Here is a 19,943-nt window from a genome sequence, read left to right on the forward strand (position 1 = left end):
GCGGAAGCGTGCTGGGCCCATAACCCAGAGGTCGATGGATCGAAACCATCCTCTGCTATGTGTTTTGGATGGCCCGATGTTCTGAACTGTGTCCAAAAACAGACGACACTCAGGTCCTGTTCCCCCCCCAAAAATGCAGACAAGTAACCCTGTAGTACAGGCACCGAGTGAGTCAGTCATGTACCATAACTGCCCCCGATCACCAAAGGCGACTCCTTATGTGTACATAGAGCCTAGCAAATGGACTCCAAGTCCAGTCCTGGAGAACTACTTTTTTTTATTTAGCTTTTAGATGCATCCTTGTTCTGACACACCTGAATCAATTGAATGGCTTGTTGTCAGGCCTTTGCCAAACTTGATGCCATGCTGAAGAGCTAATTCAAGCATTTGATCCAGCTGTGTTTGAGCACGTCACACATGCTCCTGCTACTCCCCCTCTTTTAGTGGAACTAGATTCAGTGATTCAAATCGTTGGTACTCTCTGGTCTTCATGTGGTTTCACAAGTCTCAACAGACAACATAAACGCCCCCAAATAAAGTGGAGCAATAAGCACAGCGTGTTGGCTGGCCAGAGTTCTGGACACTGAGTTGCCCAGAGTGTAATTTATTTTCTCAGCGTTTCTCAAATGTTCTTAAATAAGCTTCATCTTTGAACTAAAAACCAGCTTGAAACCATGGCTCTCACTCGAACCCCCGAAACAACCTCCAAAGAAAGGAAGTCAAGCGCTCATCTGTCCCGGTGGCCTAATGGATAAGGCACTGGCCTCCTAAGCCAGGGATTGTGGGTTCGAGTCCCATCTGGGGTGCTGTCCAGCAGAGTGGCGCAGCGGAAGCGTGCTGGGCCCATAACCCAGAGGTCGATGGATCGAAACCATCCTCTGCTATGTGTTTTGGATGGCCCGATGTTCTGAACTGTGTCCAAAAACAGACGACACTCAGGTCCTGTTCGCCCCCAAAAATGCACACAAGTAACCCTGTAGTACAGGCACCGAGTGAGTCAGTCATGTACCATAACTGCCCCCGATCACCAAAGGCGACTCCTTATGTGTACATAGAGCCTAGCACAGGGATTCCAACTCCAGTCCTGGAGAACTACTTTTTTTTATTTAGGTTTTAGATGCATCCTTGTTCTGACACACCTGAATCAAATGAATGGCTTGTTGTCAGGCCTTTGCCAAACTTGATGCCATGCTGAAGAGCTAATTCAGGCATTTGATCCAGCTGTGTTTGAGCACGTCACACATGCTCCTGCTACTCCCCCTCTTTTAGTGGAACTAGATTCAGTGATTCAAATCGTTGGTACTCTCTGGTCTTCATGTGGTTTCACAAGTCTCAACAGACAACATAAACGCCCCCAAATAAAGTGGAGCAATAAGCACAGCGTGTTGGCTGGCCAGAGTTCTGGACACTGAGTTGCCCAGAGTGTAATTTATTTTCTCAGCGTTTCTCAAATACAGCTTCATCTTTGAACTAAAAACCAGCTTGAAACCATGGCTCTCACTCGAACCCCGAAACAACCTCCAAAGAAAGGAAGTCAAGCGCTCATCTGCCCCGGTGGCCTAATGGATAAGGCACTGGCCTCCTAAGCCAGGGATTGTGGGTTCGAGTCCCATCTGGGGTGCTGTCCAGCAGAGTGGCGCAGCGGAAGCGTGCTGGGCCCATAACCCAGAGGTCGATGGATCGAAACCATCCTCTGCTATGTGTTTTGGATGGCCCGATGTTCTGAACTGTGTCCAAAAACAGACGACACTCAGGTCCTGTTCGCCCCCAAAAATGCAGACAAGTAACCCTGTAGTACAGGCACCGAGTGAGTCAGTCATGTACCATAACTGCCCCCGATCACCAAAGGCGACTCCTTATGTGTACATAGAGCCTAGCACAGGGATTCCAACTCCAGTCCTGGAGAACTACTTTTTTTTATTTAGGTTTTAGATGCATCCTTGTTCTGACACACCTGAATCAAATGAATGGCTTGTTGTCAGGCCTTTGCCAAACTTGATACCATGCTGAAGAGCTAATTCAGGCATTTGATCCAGCTGTGTTTGAGCACGTCACACATGCTCCTGCTACTCCCCCTCTTTTAGTGGAACTAGATTCAGTGATTCAAATCGTTGGTACTCTCTGGTCTTCATGTGGTTTCACAAGTCTCAACAGACAACATAAACGCCCCCAAATAAAGTGGAGCAATAAGCACAGCGTGTTGGCTGGCCAGAGTTCTGGACACTGAGTTGCCCAGAGTGTATACAGAGTGTAATTTATTTTCTCAGCGTTTCTCAAATGTTCTTAAATAAGCTTCATCTTTGAACTAAAAACCAGCTTGAAACCATGGCTCTCACTCGAACCCCCGAAACAACCTCCAAAGAAAGGAAGTCAAGCGCTCATCTGCCCCGGTGGCCTAATGGATAAGGCACTGGCCTCCTAAGCCAGGGATTGTGGGTTCGAGTCCCATCTGGGTTGCTGTCCAGCAGAGTGGCGCAGCGGAAGCGTGCTGGGCCCATAACCCAGAGGTCGATGGATCGAAACCATCCTCTGCTTTGTGTTTTGGATGGTCCGATGTTCTGAACTGTGTCCAAAAACAGACGACACTCAGGTCCTGTTCCCCCCCAAAAATGCAGACAAGTAACCCTGTAGTACAGGCACCGAGTGAGTCAGTCATGTACCATAACTGCGCCCGATCACCAAAGGCGACTCCTTATGTGTACATAGAGCCTAGCAAATGGACTCCAACTCCAGTCCTGGAGAACTACTTTTTTTTAATTAGCTTTGAGATGCATCCTTGTTCTGACACACCTGAATCAAATGAATGGCTTGTTGTCAGGCCTTTGCCGAACTTGATGCCATGCTGAAGAGCTAATTCAAGCATTTGATCCAGCTGTGTTTGAGCACGTCACACATGCTCCTGCTACTCCCCCTCTTTTAGTGGAACTAGATTCAGTGATTCAAATCGTTGGTACTCTCTGGTCTTCATGTGGTTTCACAAGTCTCAACAGACAACATAAACGCCCCCAAATAAAGTGGAGCAATAAGCACAGCGTGTTGGCTGGCCAGAGTTCTGGACACTGAGTTGCCCAGAGTGTATACAGAGTGTAATTTATTTTCTCAGCGTTTCTCAAATGTTCTTAAATAAGCTTCATCTTTGAACTAAAAACCAGCTTGAAACCATGGCTCTCACTCGAACCCCCGAAACAACCTCCAAAGAAAGGAAGTCAAGCGCTCATCTGCCCCGGTGGCCTAATGGATAAGGCACTGGCCTCCTAAGCCAGGGATTGTGGGTTCGAGTCCCATCTGGGTTGCTGTCCAGCAGAGTGGCGCAGCGGAAGCGTGCTGGGCCCATAACCCAGAGGTCGATGGATCGAAACCATCCTCTGCTATGTGTTTTGGATGGCCCGATGTTCTGAACTGTGTCCAAAAACAGACGACACTCAGGTCCTGTTCCCCCCCCAAAAATGCAGACAAGTAACCCTGTAGTACAGGCACCGAGTGAGTCAGTCATGTACCATAACTGCCCCCGATCACCAAAGGCGACTCCTTTTGTGTACATAGAGCCTAGCAAATGGACTCCAAGTCCAGTCCTGGAGAACTACTTTTTTTTATTTAGCTTTTAGATGCATCCTTGTTCTGACACACCTGAATCAAATGAATGGCTTGTTGTCAGGCCTTTGCCAAACTTGATGCCATGCTGAAGAGCTAATTCAAGCATTTGATCCAGCTGTGTTTGAGCACGTCACACATGCTCCTGCTACTCCCCCTCTTTTAGTGGAACTAGATTCAGTGATTCAAATCGTTGGTACTCTCTGGTCTTCATGTGGTTTCACAAGTCTCAACAGACAACATAAACGCCCCCAAATAAAGTGGAGCAATAAGCACAGCGTGTTGGCTGGCCAGAGTTCTGGACACTGAGTTGCCCAGAGTGTAATTTATTTTCTCAGCGTTTCTCAAATGTTCTTAAATAAGCTTCATCTTTGAACTAAAAACCAGCTTGAAACCATGGCTCTCACTCGAACCCCCGAAACAACCTCCAAAGAAAGGAAGTCAAGCGCTCATCTGTCCCGGTGGCCTAATGGATAAGGCACTGGCCTCCTAAGCCAGGGATTGTGGGTTCGAGTCCCATCAGGGTGCTGTCCAGCAGAGTGGCGCAGCGGAAGCGTGCTGGGCCCATAACCCAGAGGTCGATGGATCGAAACCATCCTCTGCTATGTGTTTTGGATGGCCCGATGTTCTGAACTGTGTCCAAAAACAGACGACACTCAGGTCCTGTTCCCCCCCAAAAATGCAGACAAGTAACCCTGTAGTACAGGCACCGAGTGAGTCAGTCATGTACCATAACTGCGCCCGATCACCAAAGGCGACTCCTTATGTGTACATAGAGCCTAGCAAATGGACTCCAAGTCCAGTCCTGGAGAACTACTTTTTTTTATTTAGCTTTTAGATGCATCCTTGTTCTGACACACCTGAATAAATTGAATGGCTTGTTGTCAGGCCTTTGCCAAACTTGATGCCATGCTGAAGAGCTAATTCAAGCATTTGATCCAGCTGTGTTTGAGCACGTCACACATGCTCCTGCTACTCCCCCTCTTTTAGTGGAACTAGATTCAGTGATTCAAATCGTTGGTACTCTCTGGTCTTCATGTGGTTTCACAAGTCTCAACAGACAACATAAACGCCCCCAAATAAAGTGGAGCAATAAGCACAGCGTGTTGGCTGGCCAGAGTTCTGGACACTGAGTTGCCCAGAGTGTATACAGAGTGTAATTTATTTTCTCAGCGTTTCTCAAATGTTCTTAAATACAGCTTCATCTTTGAACTAAAAACCAGCTTGAAACCATGGCTCTCACTCGAACCCCGAAACAACCTCCAAAGAAAGGAAGTCAAGTGCTCATCTGCCCCAGTGGCCTAATGGATAAGGCACTGGCCTCCTAAGCCAGGGATTGTCGGTTCGAGACCCATCTGAGGTGCTGTCCAGCAGAGTGGCGCAGCCGAAGCGTGCTGGGCCCATAACCCAGAGGTCGATGGATCGAAACCATCCTCTGCTATGTGTTTTGGATGGCCCGATTCTCTGAACTGTGTCCAAAAAAAGGTGACAGTCAGGTCCTGTTCCCCAAAAATGCAGACAAGTAACCCTGTAGTACAGGCACCGAGTGAGTCAGTCATGTACCATAACTGCCCCCGATCACCAAAGGCGACTCCTTATGTCTACATAGAGCCTAGCACAGGGATTCCAACTCCAGTCCTGGAGAGCCACTGTTCTTTTTTACTTTAGCTTTTAGATGCATCCTTGTTCTGACACACCTGAATCAAATGAATGGCTTGCTATCAGGCCTTTGCCAAACTTGATGCCATGCTGAAGAGCTAATTCAAGCATTTGATCCAGCTGTGTTTGAGCACGTCACACATGCTCCTGCTACTCCCCCTCTTTTAGTGGAACTAGATTCAGTGATTCAAATCGTTGGTACTCTCTGGTCTTCATGTGGTTTCACAAGTCTCAACAGACAACATAAACGCCCCCAAATAAAGTGGAGCAATAAGCACAGCGTGTTGGCTGGCCAGAGTTCTGGACACTGAGTTGCCCAGAGTGTAATTTATTTTCTCAGCGTTTCTCAAATGTTCTTAAATAAGCTTCATCTTTGAACTAAAAACCAGCTTGAAACCATGGCTCTCACTCGAACCCCCGAAACAACCTCCAAAGAAAGGAAGTCAAGCGCTCATCTGCCCCGGTGGCCTAATGGATAAGGCACTGGCCTCCTAAGCCAGGGATTGTGGGTTCGAGTCCCATCTGGGGTGCTGTGCAGCAGAGTGGCGCAGCGGAAGCGTGCTGGGCCCATAACCCAGAGGTCGATGGATCGAAACCATCCTCTGCTATGTGTTTTGGATGGCCCGATGTTCTGAACTGTGTCCAAAAACAGACGACAGTCAGGTCCTGTTCCCCCCCCAAAATGCAGACAAGTAACCCTGTAGTACAGGCACCGAGTGAGTCAGTCATGTACGATAACTGCGCCCGATCACCAAAGGCGACTCCTTATGTGTACATAGAGCCTAGCAAATGGACTCCAACTCCAGTCCTGGAGAACTACTTTTTTTTATTTAGCTTTTAGATGCATCCTTGTTCTGACACACCTGAATCAATTGAATGGCTTGTTGTCAGGCCTTTGCCAAACTTGATGCCATGCTGAAGAGCTAATTCAAGCATTTGATCCAGCTGTGTTTGAGCACGTCACACATGCTCCTGCTATTCCCCCTCTTTTAGTGGAACTAGATTCAGTGATTCAAATCGTTGGTACTCTCTGGTCTTCATGTGGTTTCACAAGTCTCAACAGACAACATAAACGCCCCCAAATAAACTGGAGCAATAAGCACAGCGTGTTGGCTGGCCAGAGTTCTGGACACTGAGTTGCCCAGAGTGTATACAGAGTGTAATTTATTTTCTCAGCGTTTCTCAAATGTTCTTAAATAAGCTTCATCTTTGAACTAAAAACCAGCTTGAAACCATGGCTCTCACTCGAACCCCCGAAACAACCTCCAAAGAAAGGAAGTCAAGCGCTCATCTGCCCTGGTGGCCTAATGGATAAGGCACTGGCCTCCTAAGCCAGGGATTGTGGGTTCGAGTCCCATCTGGGGTGCTGTGCAGCAGAGTGGCGCAGCGCAAGCGTGCTGGGCCCATAACCCAGAGGTCGATGGATTGAAACCATCCTCTGCTATGTGTTTTGGATGGCCCGATGTTCTGAACTGTGTCCAAAAACAGACGACACTCAGGTCCTGTTCGCCCCCAAAAATGCAGACAAGTAACCCTGTAGTACAGGCACCGAGTGAGTCAGTCATGTACCATAACTGCCCCCGATCACCAAAGGCGACTCCTTATGTGTACATAGAGCCTAGCACAGGGATTCCAACTCCAGTCCTGGAGAACTACTTTTTTTTATTTAGCTTTTAGATGCATCCTTGTTCTGACACACCTGAATCAATTGAATGGCTTGTTGTCAGGCCTTTGCCAAACTTGATGCCATGCTGAAGAGCTAATTCAGGCATTTGATCCAGCTGTGTTTGAGCACGTCACACATGCTCCTGCTACTCCCCCTCTTTTAGTGGAACTAGATTCAGTGATTCAAATCGTTGGTACTCTCTGGTCTTCATGTGGTTTCACAAGTCTCAACAGACAACATAAACGCCCCCAAATAAAGTGGAGCAATAAGCACAGCGTGTTGGCTGGCCAGAGTTCTGGACACTGAGTTGCCCAGAGTGTATACAGAGTGTAATTTATTTTCTCAGCGTTTCTCAAATGTTCTTAAATAAGCTTCATCTTTGAACTAAAAACCAGCTTGAAACCATGGCTCTCACTCGAACCCCCGAAACAACCTCCAAAGAAAGGAAGTCAAGCGCTCATCTGCCCCGGTGGCCTAATGGATAAGGCACTGGCCTCCTAAGCCAGGGATTGTGGGTTCGAGTCCCATCTGGGGTGCTGTGCAGCAGAGTGGCGCAGCGGAAGCGTGCTGGGCCCATAACCCAGAGGTCGATGGATCGAAACCATCCTCTGCTATGTGTTTTGGATGGCCCGATGTTCTGAACTGTGTCCAAAAACAGACGACACTCAGGTCCTGTTCGCCCCCAAAAATGCAGACAAGTAACCCTGTAGTACAGGCACCGAGTGAGTCAGTCATGTACCATAACTGCCCCCGATCACCAAAGGCGACTCCTTATGTGTACATAGAGCCTAGCACAGTGACTCCAAGTCCAGTCCTGGAGAACTACTTTTTTTTATTTAGCTTTTAGATGCATCCTTGTTCTGACACACCTGAATCAAATGAATGGCTTGCTATCAGGCCTTTGCCAAACTTGATGCCATGCTGAAGAGCTAATTCAAGCATTTGATCCAGCTGTGTTTGAGCACGTCACACATGCTCCTGCTACTCCCCCTCTTTTAGTGGAACTAAAAGTAATTAAAATAACATAACTGTAGATAAATAAACATACCTTTATCCTGTCAGCTAGATACTTTTCATGCTTAATGGCAACAATGTAGCGTTTTTCATTTCTCAAATGGTAATGGTGTTATATGTTTGATGGACATGAGCTTTATGAATTTCAAACTAAAGTATTAATTAAATTACTAAAAAAAATAAATAAAAAAGAAACCAATGCTCCTCTAGCATTCTTGTTAATAACTGCAATATATTAATCACTTTCTACTAAACTGGCCCTTTTGATTACTGCACTAACAAACATTTCCAGTCCCCGTACCTTAATACTAAACCTAAAACCAATCAATGACATGAGCCTGATGTTAACAGGTAGATTACCTCAGTTGATGGATCTGATTGGTGCAACATCTACCGAGTCAATAGTGCCTGTTAAAAAACCCCCCAAAAAAAACAACTCTGGTATAAGACCATGACACCTGAAAGAACATATTTACATAACATGCAGTTACGGCGTGACGCAGGTGCTCATGATGCAGGTAGGCAGCAGATTGTGCATTTTGGAATGTTAGTTTATTTAAGCTTATTCACTTAAATAAGGGTAAAAAGCTTGCCTTTTTCCAAAGGGTAGAATAACCTATTTATTTATTTTTGATTAAAGATTTTTTTAAAATTGTCATTTGACAAATAACACAGTTTAACAGGTACTTGGAGGTTCTTATTCCTGCTTGAATGTACTTACATCTGATTATTGTTTATTAACTTCTCATTTAAATATCACAGAATCAAGGTTAACATGGGAATAACATTTTCCAATCCTCAGTGTCAACGTTCAAATAGTCTTCCGTATGATGCAGTTAGTATGTAGGTCTATTTACAAAGAGTAGTTATGTAGCATGTGAAAAGGATGACAACATGTCAGTTTAGTCAGTTAAATTCTCTATATTTACCAGGCAGTGAGCTTTGCATTGAGCTTAAGTAGACTGTGATACAAATGCACTTGTATATTTTTTGCAGCATGTATACAGTAATGGACTGGTATGAGAACACTGGAAATGTAAAAGATGGTGTGAAATTTGTAAAATTTCTCCTGTGTGATTTATTTCAGTGCTGCTGCAGTTTGATCATGAGTCAGCATTGCAGTGTTTGCTTTTGCTTCAACACAAAATAGAAGTTGAACTCAATGCACAGATTCCCACTGATTATTCTCTAAATCAGAGACATCTGTTGTGTTGTAATAGAAATTGTTGTGCATTGTGTTTGTGATGAAATGGATAAAATGATGTTAATGCAAGTGCAACTCTGCTTAATTTTCTTTTTTATAAGGGTTGACTTTTCCCCTCAGTTCAATGAGATGTCTTTAAGCAGAGTCATGCTGGGAGGCTTAGGTGAAGGGCCAATCATGTGGTCTCCTGACATGACAGCCTTATAGTGGATTTAAAGTGTCCAGTAGTGTTTGAGCCATCTATCTAGCATCTCATTTTTCAATCCATAAATGTCTTAGATTGCACTTGAGAGGTACCAAAAACGTGTATTTTAAAGCAGTTTTCTGTGTAAAGAAGAAGCCAATTCACCCAGGATTAAACATTGACTCACATATTTGCTTTTGGAAAGTTGTTGACTCTTTTCTGACATGGCCACAATCTGAATGCACAACGTGACTAACAATAGGACTACAAATTAATTCTGTGGTTGTTGGTTTTCACTACAATGTTAAGATTGTAGTTAAAAAAGTACAAAATACACCAGGTCAGGGTTCAAGGCTTTTAGTCAAACTCATATAAATAAAACTTTGCTTTTAGGGTCTTACCCTGTAAATGATTTCTGTTAGCTTACTGGGGTCAGACAGGGGCTTTTCATAGGATTAAACAGTGGCTGGCTTTAGGAACTGTAAAGCTAAGTAAAAATTCATGTTGTTTCTCAGCTGAGGACTTAAAAGACTAGCAGAAACAGGGTTGTCATACTTACAAGTGTATTTGAGGTCTTGTGAAGTCTTTGTTCTTGAGCCACTAATACAGTCACAACAGCAACATGAATATGCAACATGAAGCACCAAGGAATTCAACATAAATGTGGCATGTCAACAAACCAAATGCAAAATGCAGCTTAATATAATGTGGTTAATACTTATTAAATACTTGATGAGTTCACTTTATCTGAGAAAATCTATATCCCGAGAAAGAACAACAAGACAAGTTCCAACAAGAATCTCATGACAGTTGGAAAACAGTTGGTATTTCCCCACATTCTGCAATGTATAAGCTGTGTACTGAACAATGCCCAGCAATGTGGCTTAATGTGTGGCCCCAGTGATCTAATGGACAAAGTAAGCCAGGGATTGTGGGTTTGTGGTTATTTGCAGTAGCATTAAAAGTAGAAGTGGTCCATGGATAGTATATATATAGGTATATATATATATATATATATATATATATATATATATATATATATATATATATATATATATATGTATATTGAAGGATAAACCGCCCGCATGGGCGTGCTGGGTGGTTTTTTTTTTTTTATATATATAAAAACACCCAGCACGCCCCTGCGGGCGGTTTATCCTTCAAGCTCGGGTCCTCTACCAGAGGCCTGGGAGCTTGAGGGTCCTGCGCAGTATCTTAGCTGTTCCCAGGACTGCGCTCTTCTGGACAGAGATCTCCGATGTTGTTCCCGGGATCTGCTGGAGCCACTCGCCTAGCTTGGGAGTCACCGCACCTAGTGCTCCGATTACCACGGGGACCACCGTTACCTTCACCCTCCACATCCTCTCGAGCTCTTCTCTGAGCCCTTGGTATTTCTCCAGCTTCTCGTGTTCCTTCTTCCTGATATTGCTGTCATTCGGAACCGCTACATCGATCACTACGGCCGTCTTCTTCTGTTTGTCTACCACCACTATGTCCGGTTGGTTAGCCACCACCATTTTGTCCGTCTGTATCTGGAAGTCCCACAGGATCTTAGCTCGGTCATTCTCCACCACCCTTGGGGGCATCTCCCATTTTGACCTCGGGACTTCCAGGTTATACTCGGCACAGATGTTCCTGTACACTATGCCAGCCACTTGGTTATGGCGTTCCATGTATGCCTTGCCTGCTAGCATCTTGCACCCTGCTGTTATGTGCTGGATTGTCTCTGGGGCATCTTTACACAGCCTGCACCTGGGGTCTTGCCTGGTGTGATAGACCCCAGCCTCTATGGATCTTGTGCTCATAGCTTGTTCTTGTGCTGCCATGATTAGTGCCTCTGTGCTGTCTTTCAGTCCAGCTTTGTCCAGCCACTGGTAGGATTTCTGGATATCAGCCACCTCCTCTATCTGCCGGTGGTACATACCGTGCAGGGGCCTGTCCTTCCATGATGGTTCCTCGTCTCCCTCCTCTTTCTTGGGTTTCTGCTGCCTGAGGTATTCACTGAGCACTCGGTCAGTTGGGGCCATCTTCCCAATGTATTCTTGGATGTTCGTTGTCTCATCCTGGACTGTGGTGCTGACACTCACCAGTCCCCGGCCCCCTTCCTTCCGCTTAGCGTACAGCCTCAGGGTGCTGGACTTGGGGTGAAACCCTCCATGCATGGTAAGGAGCTTTCTTGTCTTTATGTCAGTGGCTTCTATCTCCTCCTTTGGCCAGCCTATTACCCCAGCAGGGTACCTGATCACGGGCAGGGCGTACGTGTTGATGGCCCGGATCTTGTTCTTACCATTCAGCTGACTCCTCAGGACTTGCCTGACCCTCTGCAGGTACTTGGTGGTTGCAGCTTTTCTAGCGGCCTCTTCATGGTTCCCATTCGCCTGCGGGATCCCCAAGTACTTGTAACTGTCCTCTATGTCTGCAATGTTGCCTTCTGGTAGTTCAATCCCCTCAGTTCTGACTACCTTCCCTCTCTTTGTTACCATCCGACTACACTTCTCCAGTCCGAACAACATTCCAATGTCATTGCTGTATAGCCTGGTAGTGTGGATCAGTGAATCGATGTCTCGTTCACTCTTGGCATACAGCTTGATGTCATCCATGTACAGGAGGTGGCTGACAACTGCTCCGTTCCGTAGTCGGTATCCGTAGCCAGTCTTGTTAATGATCTCACTGAGGGGGTTCAGGCCTATGCAGAACAGCAGTGGGGACAGAGCATCTCCTTGGTAGATCCCGCACTTGATGGTGACTTGCGCTATGGGCTTGGAGTTGGCCTCTAGTGTTGTACGCCACATCCCCATTGAGTTCCTGATGAAGGCTCTTAGGGTCCCATTGATCTTGTACAATTCTAGGCATTCCAGTATCCAGCTGTGGGGCATTGAGTCATAGGCCTTCTTGTAATCAATCCAGGCAGTGCACAGGTTGGTCAGTCTGGTCTTGCAGTCTCGGCTGATTGTTCTGTCTACCAGTAGCTGGTGTTTTGCGCCTCTGGTATTCTTGCCAATTCCTTTCTGTGTCCCGCTCATGTATTGACCCATGTGCCTGTTCATCTTAGCCGATATGATGCCTGACAGGAGCTTCCATGTAGTACTGAGGCAGGTTATTGGTCGGTAGTTGGAGGGGACCGGTCCCTTCTTGGGGTCCTTGGGGATCAGGACCGTCCGACCTTCGGTTAGCCATTCCGGGTGTCTCTCGTTAACTAGCAGCTGGTTCATTTGTGCTGCCAGACGCTCGTGGAGTGCAGTCAGCTTCTTCAGCCAGTAGGCGTGAACCATGTCGGGCCCTGGTGCTGTCCAACTCTTCATACTGGAGACCCTTTCTTGGATATCTGCCACTGTGATGGTTACTGGACCCTGTTCAGGGAGGTCGCTGTGGTCTGCCCTCAGATCCTCTAGCCACTGAGCATTGCCGTTATGGGTTGCATCCTTCTCCCATATGCTCTTCCAGTATTGCTCCGTCTCCAGCCTTGGTGGTGCTGTTCTCTTAACAGCACCATATATATATATATATATATATATATATATATATATATATATATATATATATATATATATATATATATATATATATATATATATATATATATATATATATTGTGGCGGAGGCGTGGCCCCGGACGCAGCTGCAGGGGAGGAGTGGAGCGGAAGGCTCAACGGGGCGGCGCCGCGAGGCTGGTAAGAACAGCTGATATTGTTTATGGACTAATGATGGTCTCCTCCGCTGTGTTTATAGTGAGACGAGGAGGAGCGGCCAAGGGAGATCAGCTGGGCTCGAGCTGTCAGACGGTGCGACTGAGTCAGCTGTCAAAATACAAATATATCAATAAACGTGGAAGTTGGCTATACCTGCCTGTGTGTGCGTGTGTCTGTGCTGGGTGTACTCTACATATATATATATATATATATATATATATATATATATATATATATATATATATATATATAACTGATATGTGCAAAGCACTTTTTTAGGGGATTTTAAATGTGTGGTGACGCTTATATGTAGAGCTTTGTGTCATCTGAATAATTTAGGTCAGAGTTGCTGTGATTTTCCAGTTCTGATGCTCACAGACGTCAAATAGCAGAAGCCTGATAGAATTACCTTATACTACGGTTTCTGGATCTTATCCTTCTGTCTTACTACATATCTTAATGATAGCATTCTGTAAAGACGGCCTTTATTCTTAAAATATGACCTAAGATATTGTAATTTTAAGATAAATTGTAATAATTATTGTCCCTACATTTCCAAAAATAAAAAAAATGCTGAATTGATATGCTCTTCTGTTGTCCTTCCAGGAGAATGACCATGACATTGAGAAACAAGGCTTTGAAAACCTGGCCTACGAGTATGGGAGCCAGACTGAGCTCTGCCCTTCACCTAAAGCTGCCTCAAGAGCAGCTTTTAAACTTCAGCGGATCACCTCTGAGCATGAGGTCCACATCATCCAAACCAGAATCTGCAGCCTGAATGGAATAATTGCTGTCACATGGTCTGTACCCAACAGTTTGGCCAAGGTGGACTATGATGCTTCAGTTATTCCAACCAAAGAGATCGCCCTGGAACTACAGACCTTGGGATACAGCGTGGAGTCTGTGGTGCAGATCAGGGTGGATGGTATGCACTGCCAGTCCTGTGTGCGGTCCATTCAGGGACAGATCGGGGAGCTGCAGGGGGTTTCACATATTCAGGTGTCTCTTCAGGACAAAGCAGCGCTGATTGTTTTTCAGCCTCTTCTAGTCACACATGAAGAGCTGAGAGACAAAATTGAGGACATGGGCTTTGATACTGCTTTGTTATCTGAGGACCCATCAGTAGAAGATTTAAGTTTCTGGCAGAAAAAGGAGGTGGATGCCTCCACCCAGACTGTAACCATTTTGATTGGAGGGATGACTTGCAGCTCTTGTGTGCAGACAATAGAAGGGAGGATCTCTCAGATGACTGGAGTGCAGTTCATAGCGGTGTCCCTGGAGGCGGAAAAGGGAACAATAACCTTTGATCCCTATTTGACAGAGCCAGAGAAGCTCAGGGCAGCTATTGAGGACATGGGCTTTGACGCCTCACTTAAAGGTAGGTAACAAAAATAAATGTTTGCTTAATGAAGCTTTTAAAACAAATATTATTTTAGGATTATTTCAGTTTTCTTTTTCAGTGTGTCAAATCTTAATAAATAGTGAGGGTGACAACTGACTGAACATCCAGGGAACAGTTAGCATTTGTTTTTGCCATCCTGTTTTTCTTTAACATCTTACTTGAGCTCCGCAGCACTTGGTCCAGATTACAACCTAAAGATCCCAGAACTTCTCCAACATAAAGGGACACAAACACTCAGGAACTAGATACCTTACCCATTAGTTCACATGGTAGCAGGTGTTAGCTTGACTCCAGCTGATCAGGCTTGGACAAGAAGTTGTGCATTTTAATTTATTTTGGGTAGAATTTGGCACAGGTTGGTGCATTTTTTCCCTATCCCTATCTTTCCATTTCTGAGTTTGTACATCATTTCCCCAAATCCTCTCATCTGGTCTCAGTGCCTCTCACCAGAGATGCAAGAACAGTAGCACAGCTGGATCATCTGACCAATTTTTAATTTGTTATGGCCCACTGCTGTATTGGCTGATCTCAGGTGTCAGGGCAAGACAGAAACAAGAGGTAAAAAGTAAAAAAGTAAAGTCTACATTTTATGCAATATAATAATAATAATAATAATAATAATAATAATAATAATAATAATAATAATAATAATAATAATTATTATTATTATTATTAAAGGCATACACAGACCAATGGGATGAACATGAAAAACAACTCTCATGCCTCAGTGGCACCTCATCTCTTCATCTGCTATTTCTGTCAGGCAAGGAGTGAGTTGGGAACTCAAGTATCTTTGAACTAGTTTTTACACCCGAGGTATAAAAGCACTCATTGTTTGATGTCCTTGGAGGGGTTTGCTTTCATTTAGGAAATGTCTGCCATTAACCGTAAAATCGTGTACATGCTATCTAAAGGGTTTCTTAGAAGAGGTATGTTGTTTAGAGTAAACCAGAAACTCAACGGTTACTCTGGGAACCAGACAACTGTACTCCTCAGTGAAACTCTGAGAGCCCTTATCCTTACCAGGGCTTTAATTGCAGAAACAGCCTGCCAAGATGAGGGATTAATGCAGGCAGATTATGAACAAATTCTTTAATTTCTCTTTATCTTGCTCAGCTCTCAGTGTCAGGTTTTATTGGCCTCTATTGGCCTCTTATTGGGATAGAAGTTATATGTCATGTGGTTGTATATCATATGCCAGTGAGCTGTAAAAAAGTCTATCCAAATTTCTCAAACTAAGCAAATGCTTGGTTATTTTCTCTTCTGCATTATCTGTTTAGCAGAAGGTGTGGGAGAAGATTGTGGACTTAAAGTAAAAAAAATAAAATAAATCCAGCTTGCTTTAGAAATGCCATTCATGCTCGTTTCCAATTCTGTGCTTTGAAGCTATATGAGAATTAAACAATCAAAAATCATTCCTGTTTACTTTGTGCGCCTTATATTTCCAGTACAACAGGGAATCATGCCACCTGCAGATGTTCTCTGACGACCGAGTTGTTAGTTCCTACCATGTTATCCAATCCATTAATCCATTTGTTTCACTGTGAAGGCATACAATGTTTTAAAGAGTTCAAGCAAACAAGTAACTTATGTTCCTATTGCTTTAAAGTTTGGAGATGACCCATGGAAAATAAGGCTTTTTCCTAATTTGTGTGAACCTGACCGTTGACCTTGAAGCATTACATACTAAAGTTTTATATCTTTACCCTTGTCTTCTATAAGCTGTGAAAGTTTGACATTTTAAGATATATTCATGCATGTGTGATTTTGCAAAACTTTATGGCGTCACTGTGATGCCTCTCCAGGCCTTTTCACAGGATATATTACTTGATATTATTCCTTGAAGTGTTTTTTCCAAGGTCAACTTTGACCTTAAACAATAAATGTCAATGTTAAATACTTAGCCAACCTAGGTACTCATGTCCCACAGGGCCTAGTATATTGCTGTGAAATCTGAAAAATTATGGGTGATATAAAGATTTTACTAACTTTCACATCTGGTATGACCTTGACTTTGACCGATTTTCTTGAAAATTAAATCACCTTGAGCTGTTATTGGTATCTATTGGTTATTGCTATCTACCATCACAAAAATTCGAAAACTCTGGTTGCCACACTGCTAACAAACAGACAAAAAAATAAATGAAAGAGATTATATCCTCCCTCCCTTCAGGAAGAGAATAGGATGAGTTTTTAAAATTTCTAGTTGGACTATGGTGATTGAAGATTCTAAGTTGAGCCTCATAAATCTGTAGAGCTACAAACTTATATGGCGCCTCCATATTTTTTTGTCCTTTCAGAACCTATAAAGAGTGTTCAGAGTCATGAAAAGTCCCAGCCTGTAAGCTTTGGACTTTCTGACATGTCGACAAACAGGCCTGTAGTCAGCAATGGGACGGGTTCACATGCACCATCTGCAAGTTCGCCTGAGATAAAAGCACAGAAATGCTTCATCTGCGTTACGGGGATGACCTGTGCCTCCTGTGTGTCCAACATCGAGAGGAACCTGCTCAAACACAGAGGTGAGCGACTTCCAGGGATGAGGCATTTGAACTGAGATGAAGATTGTTGATAAAGTGTACTGTGTTTATTAACCAGGAATCCTCTCAGTGTTGGTGTCGCTAATGGCCGGTAAGGCGGAGGTGAAGTATGATTCACATGTCCTGGATGCTACTGCAGTGACTGAGCTCATCAAAGACTTGGGCTTTGGTGCCAAAGTGATTGAGGATAATGCAGTAGCACATGGAAAGCTGGACCTCACTGTAAGTCTGCGGGACACCATATAATGCAGAATTTTGTGCAAATTCCACATCACATGTATTTCACATGCAGATAACAGGCATGACGTGCGCATCATGTGTCCACAACATCGAGTCCAAGCTCAACTTAACCAGAGGGATCCTCATGGCTTCGGTCGCACTGGCAACCAACAAAGCTCAGGTTGAGTTTGACCCAGAGGTGCTCGGACCTCGGGATATTATCAAGCTCATCCAGGTGTTTATCACAGGACTTTTAAAAGCTATCTTAAACCTACAATTTTTTACACATGCAATTTCACACCTTGGAGTTTCTCCTCATTTCAGGGTCTTGGATTTGAGGCCAGGCTGGAGCAGGCGGGCTTCAAAAACAACCTCGATCACAAAGAAGAAATTCGACAGCAAGTATCTGGTTTACAGTTCTTATTTTTAAATGGATGCTAACTTTTTAACAATTAACAATTTTCTAACAATTAAACCCTGAGAGTATGCCGTTGACAGGTGGAGAGTTATAACCAGCACATGGTGGTTTTGATCCATATATTGATACCCCAGGTCATGCTTAAACCCACAATCCCTCACTACACTTTCTTTCACTACTGGAAAAGGCTTTTTAGATTTAGGTCAGAGTTTACATTTTTATTAATTAGTACTTGTACCAACTTTCACTTTTCCTTAAATGTCATACAGATGGACTGTTTCTGCCCTTAGCTATATATGAGAGGTGCAAGACCAGAGGTGGTAAAACTAGATTTTCTTAGTGTACAGGCTGCGTTCAGCTGACTTGCTGCTTTTTGTGAATTTAGATCACTGAATTCAACAAGATGTCAGCAGATTTTTCACAGCTATCATGACTGATTTTCCATCCCCTACACTGTCACTATACTAGACTGTATACAGTTGTCAGGCAATTTGAAATTATCGGCCCTTCTCCGGTTGGCCACCAGGGGAACATGTGCAGCTAAAAAAGGCGTCAGATTATTAGCTTACCGCTAAATTTTTCCATAAAAATGACTAGCAGTACAAGAAATCAGTGCAAAGGATGAATGTTTTTTTCACAATAGACATGTCTGCCTGGTTTTTGCAGGTGGAAGAACACATTTCTGTTGAGCCTGGTCTTTGGCTTGCCTGTGATGGGTCTCATGATCTACATGATGGTGATGGACAACCTACACCAAGAACACGGGGGCTCCATGCCCACCGAGCAGAATGTACTTCCGGGCCTCTCCATCCTTAACCTGCTTTTCTTTGTGCTCTGCACACCTGTCCAGGTGAGGAAGCACAATCTGAGCTAAACCTTTAATCACACATGAGTGCGTTTTCTTTGCTTAGGATGGTAAAAGTGTATGACTCACGGTGGAGCATGAATCCTTCCCCTCACTAGATCTTTGTGTCTTCCTTGATGCAGATCTTTGGAGGTCGATACTTTTACATTCAGGCCTACCGCTCGCTAAAACATCGCACTGCCAACATGGATGTGCTAATTGTGTTAGCCACCTCCATTGCCTACATCTATTCCTGCGTGGTCCTCATCGTGGCCATGGCGGAGCAGGCCAGCCAGAGCCCTGTGACCTTTTTCGACACTCCACCCATGCTCTTTGTGTTCATCGCTTTGGGACGATGGCTGGAACACATCGCAAAGGTAAAATAAAAAGAAAAACAGGTTTATGAGGCCTAATTCTAGGAAACTATAAACTGTCAAATCACTGCTGATTCTTGGAATCAGCTCACTACAGTTGCTTATATATGACCTAATTCAAACTTGCACTGTTTGCATTAGGCAGCATGTTTGTTTTTTCTCCAGGCTTTTATTGCCATATTTTAATGACTCTTCAGAGGGCTGATGTTTTTATTGTGCTAGACAATGATTAACTGAACATCAGCTGATGCTACATCACAATCACAGGACTGCATTCAATTTGATGATGAAGTTGCTTGCATTTTATATCTGCAGTGCATGTTTTTATTATCTTGTGCAGTACTCAAATAATAGCTGTAACAGAGTTATTACTATTACTATTTACTATTAGTACTTCGCTGGCTTCTGATGATGGCTAGCCACCATGACCTCACCCACTGGTTACCAATCTTTTCTTTTAAGTTCGCCAATATTTTACTTGTAAATTTTCTATTCTTTCCTGTGAATTTTAGTTTTTTCTTCGAAATTTGCAATTTCTAGTAAATTTGCCATGTTTTTGTTATAAATCTTTTTTTCTTGCTATTTTGATGCTCTTTTCAAAATAAGTTTTGAAAATTTTGCCAAATGTATCATTCTCCTAATTAGTTTTTCTTTGCAATGTTAATATTTTTTCTAGTAATTTTGACAGATTTTTGTTGCAACCATTGCATTACGTGAGTTTCAGACATCTAAAAGTCCCAGCACAGAATTGTGCCAGGATCTCCGACACTGTGTTCTCATAAAGTTTATCCAAGTTTAACAATTGTCCTTTAAATGTTAACAGTTTATTTCTTATACAATTTTGTCCTTATAAACTTGACAGTATTTTCTCACAAATTTACTATTTTTATGGGAAATTTGCTGATTGTTAACTTTAACTCTCACTCTTGCCAGTGTTTTACTTTTAAATATATTTATTTATTTTTGTAAAGCTTTGGCAAATTTTACAGCTGTTTTACTAATAGATTTTCTTTTTTTTCCCGAAAGTTGGCCAGTGAAAATTGACAATTGTTTCGATTGTTTTTTCCCTCAGATTTTAAAAGGTTTCCCCCTTCTATAAATTTGACATCTTTATCATAAAGTTTGATATTTATTTATAT

General features: G+C 43.7%; 1 protein-coding gene and 7 non-coding genes across 9 annotated transcripts in view; all 8 read left to right on the top strand.

Annotated features, from left to right (window-relative positions):
- atp7b (ATPase copper transporting beta) overlaps positions 1-19,943 on the top strand; it is a 55,135-nt gene that overhangs the window by 18,989 nt on the left and 16,203 nt on the right. The window contains exons 1-8 of one of the 2 annotated variants that reach the window (XM_024798818.2): positions 8,424-8,448; positions 13,614-14,385; positions 16,710-16,931; positions 17,008-17,171; positions 17,242-17,403; positions 17,493-17,566; positions 18,253-18,436; positions 18,574-18,807. In XM_024798818.2, the coding sequence (XP_024654586.2) occupies positions 8,440-8,448; positions 13,614-14,385; positions 16,710-16,931; positions 17,008-17,171; positions 17,242-17,403; positions 17,493-17,566; positions 18,253-18,436; positions 18,574-18,807 (1,821 nt within the window). In that variant the 5' untranslated portion in view covers positions 8,424-8,439. Of the gene's footprint in view, positions 1-8,423; positions 8,449-13,613; positions 14,386-16,709; positions 16,932-17,007; positions 17,172-17,241; positions 17,404-17,492; positions 17,567-18,252; positions 18,437-18,573; positions 18,808-19,943 lie in introns of those variants that run through there. The other variant, XM_076880113.1, reaches the window with a different exon arrangement.
- Positions 734-806, top strand: trnar-ucu (transfer RNA arginine (anticodon UCU)). The gene has a single exon. It is a non-coding gene; the product is annotated as a tRNA-Arg (tRNA).
- trnar-ccu (transfer RNA arginine (anticodon CCU)) lies at positions 1,549-1,621 on the top strand. The gene has a single exon. It is a non-coding gene; the product is annotated as a tRNA-Arg (tRNA).
- On the top strand, positions 2,385-2,459 carry trnar-ccu (transfer RNA arginine (anticodon CCU)). The gene has a single exon. It is a non-coding gene; the product is annotated as a tRNA-Arg (tRNA).
- Positions 3,221-3,295, top strand: trnar-ccu (transfer RNA arginine (anticodon CCU)). Its single transcript has one exon. It is a non-coding gene; the product is annotated as a tRNA-Arg (tRNA).
- On the top strand, positions 5,708-5,780 carry trnar-ccu (transfer RNA arginine (anticodon CCU)). The gene has a single exon. It is a non-coding gene; the product is annotated as a tRNA-Arg (tRNA).
- trnar-ccu (transfer RNA arginine (anticodon CCU)) lies at positions 6,544-6,616 on the top strand. Its single transcript has one exon. It is a non-coding gene; the product is annotated as a tRNA-Arg (tRNA).
- trnar-ccu (transfer RNA arginine (anticodon CCU)) lies at positions 7,380-7,452 on the top strand. Its single transcript has one exon. It is a non-coding gene; the product is annotated as a tRNA-Arg (tRNA).

Source organism: Maylandia zebra, linkage group LG23 (genome assembly GCF_041146795.1).
Source record: "Maylandia zebra isolate NMK-2024a linkage group LG23, Mzebra_GT3a, whole genome shotgun sequence".
Taxonomy (NCBI): Eukaryota; Metazoa; Chordata; class Actinopteri; order Cichliformes; family Cichlidae; genus Maylandia; species Maylandia zebra.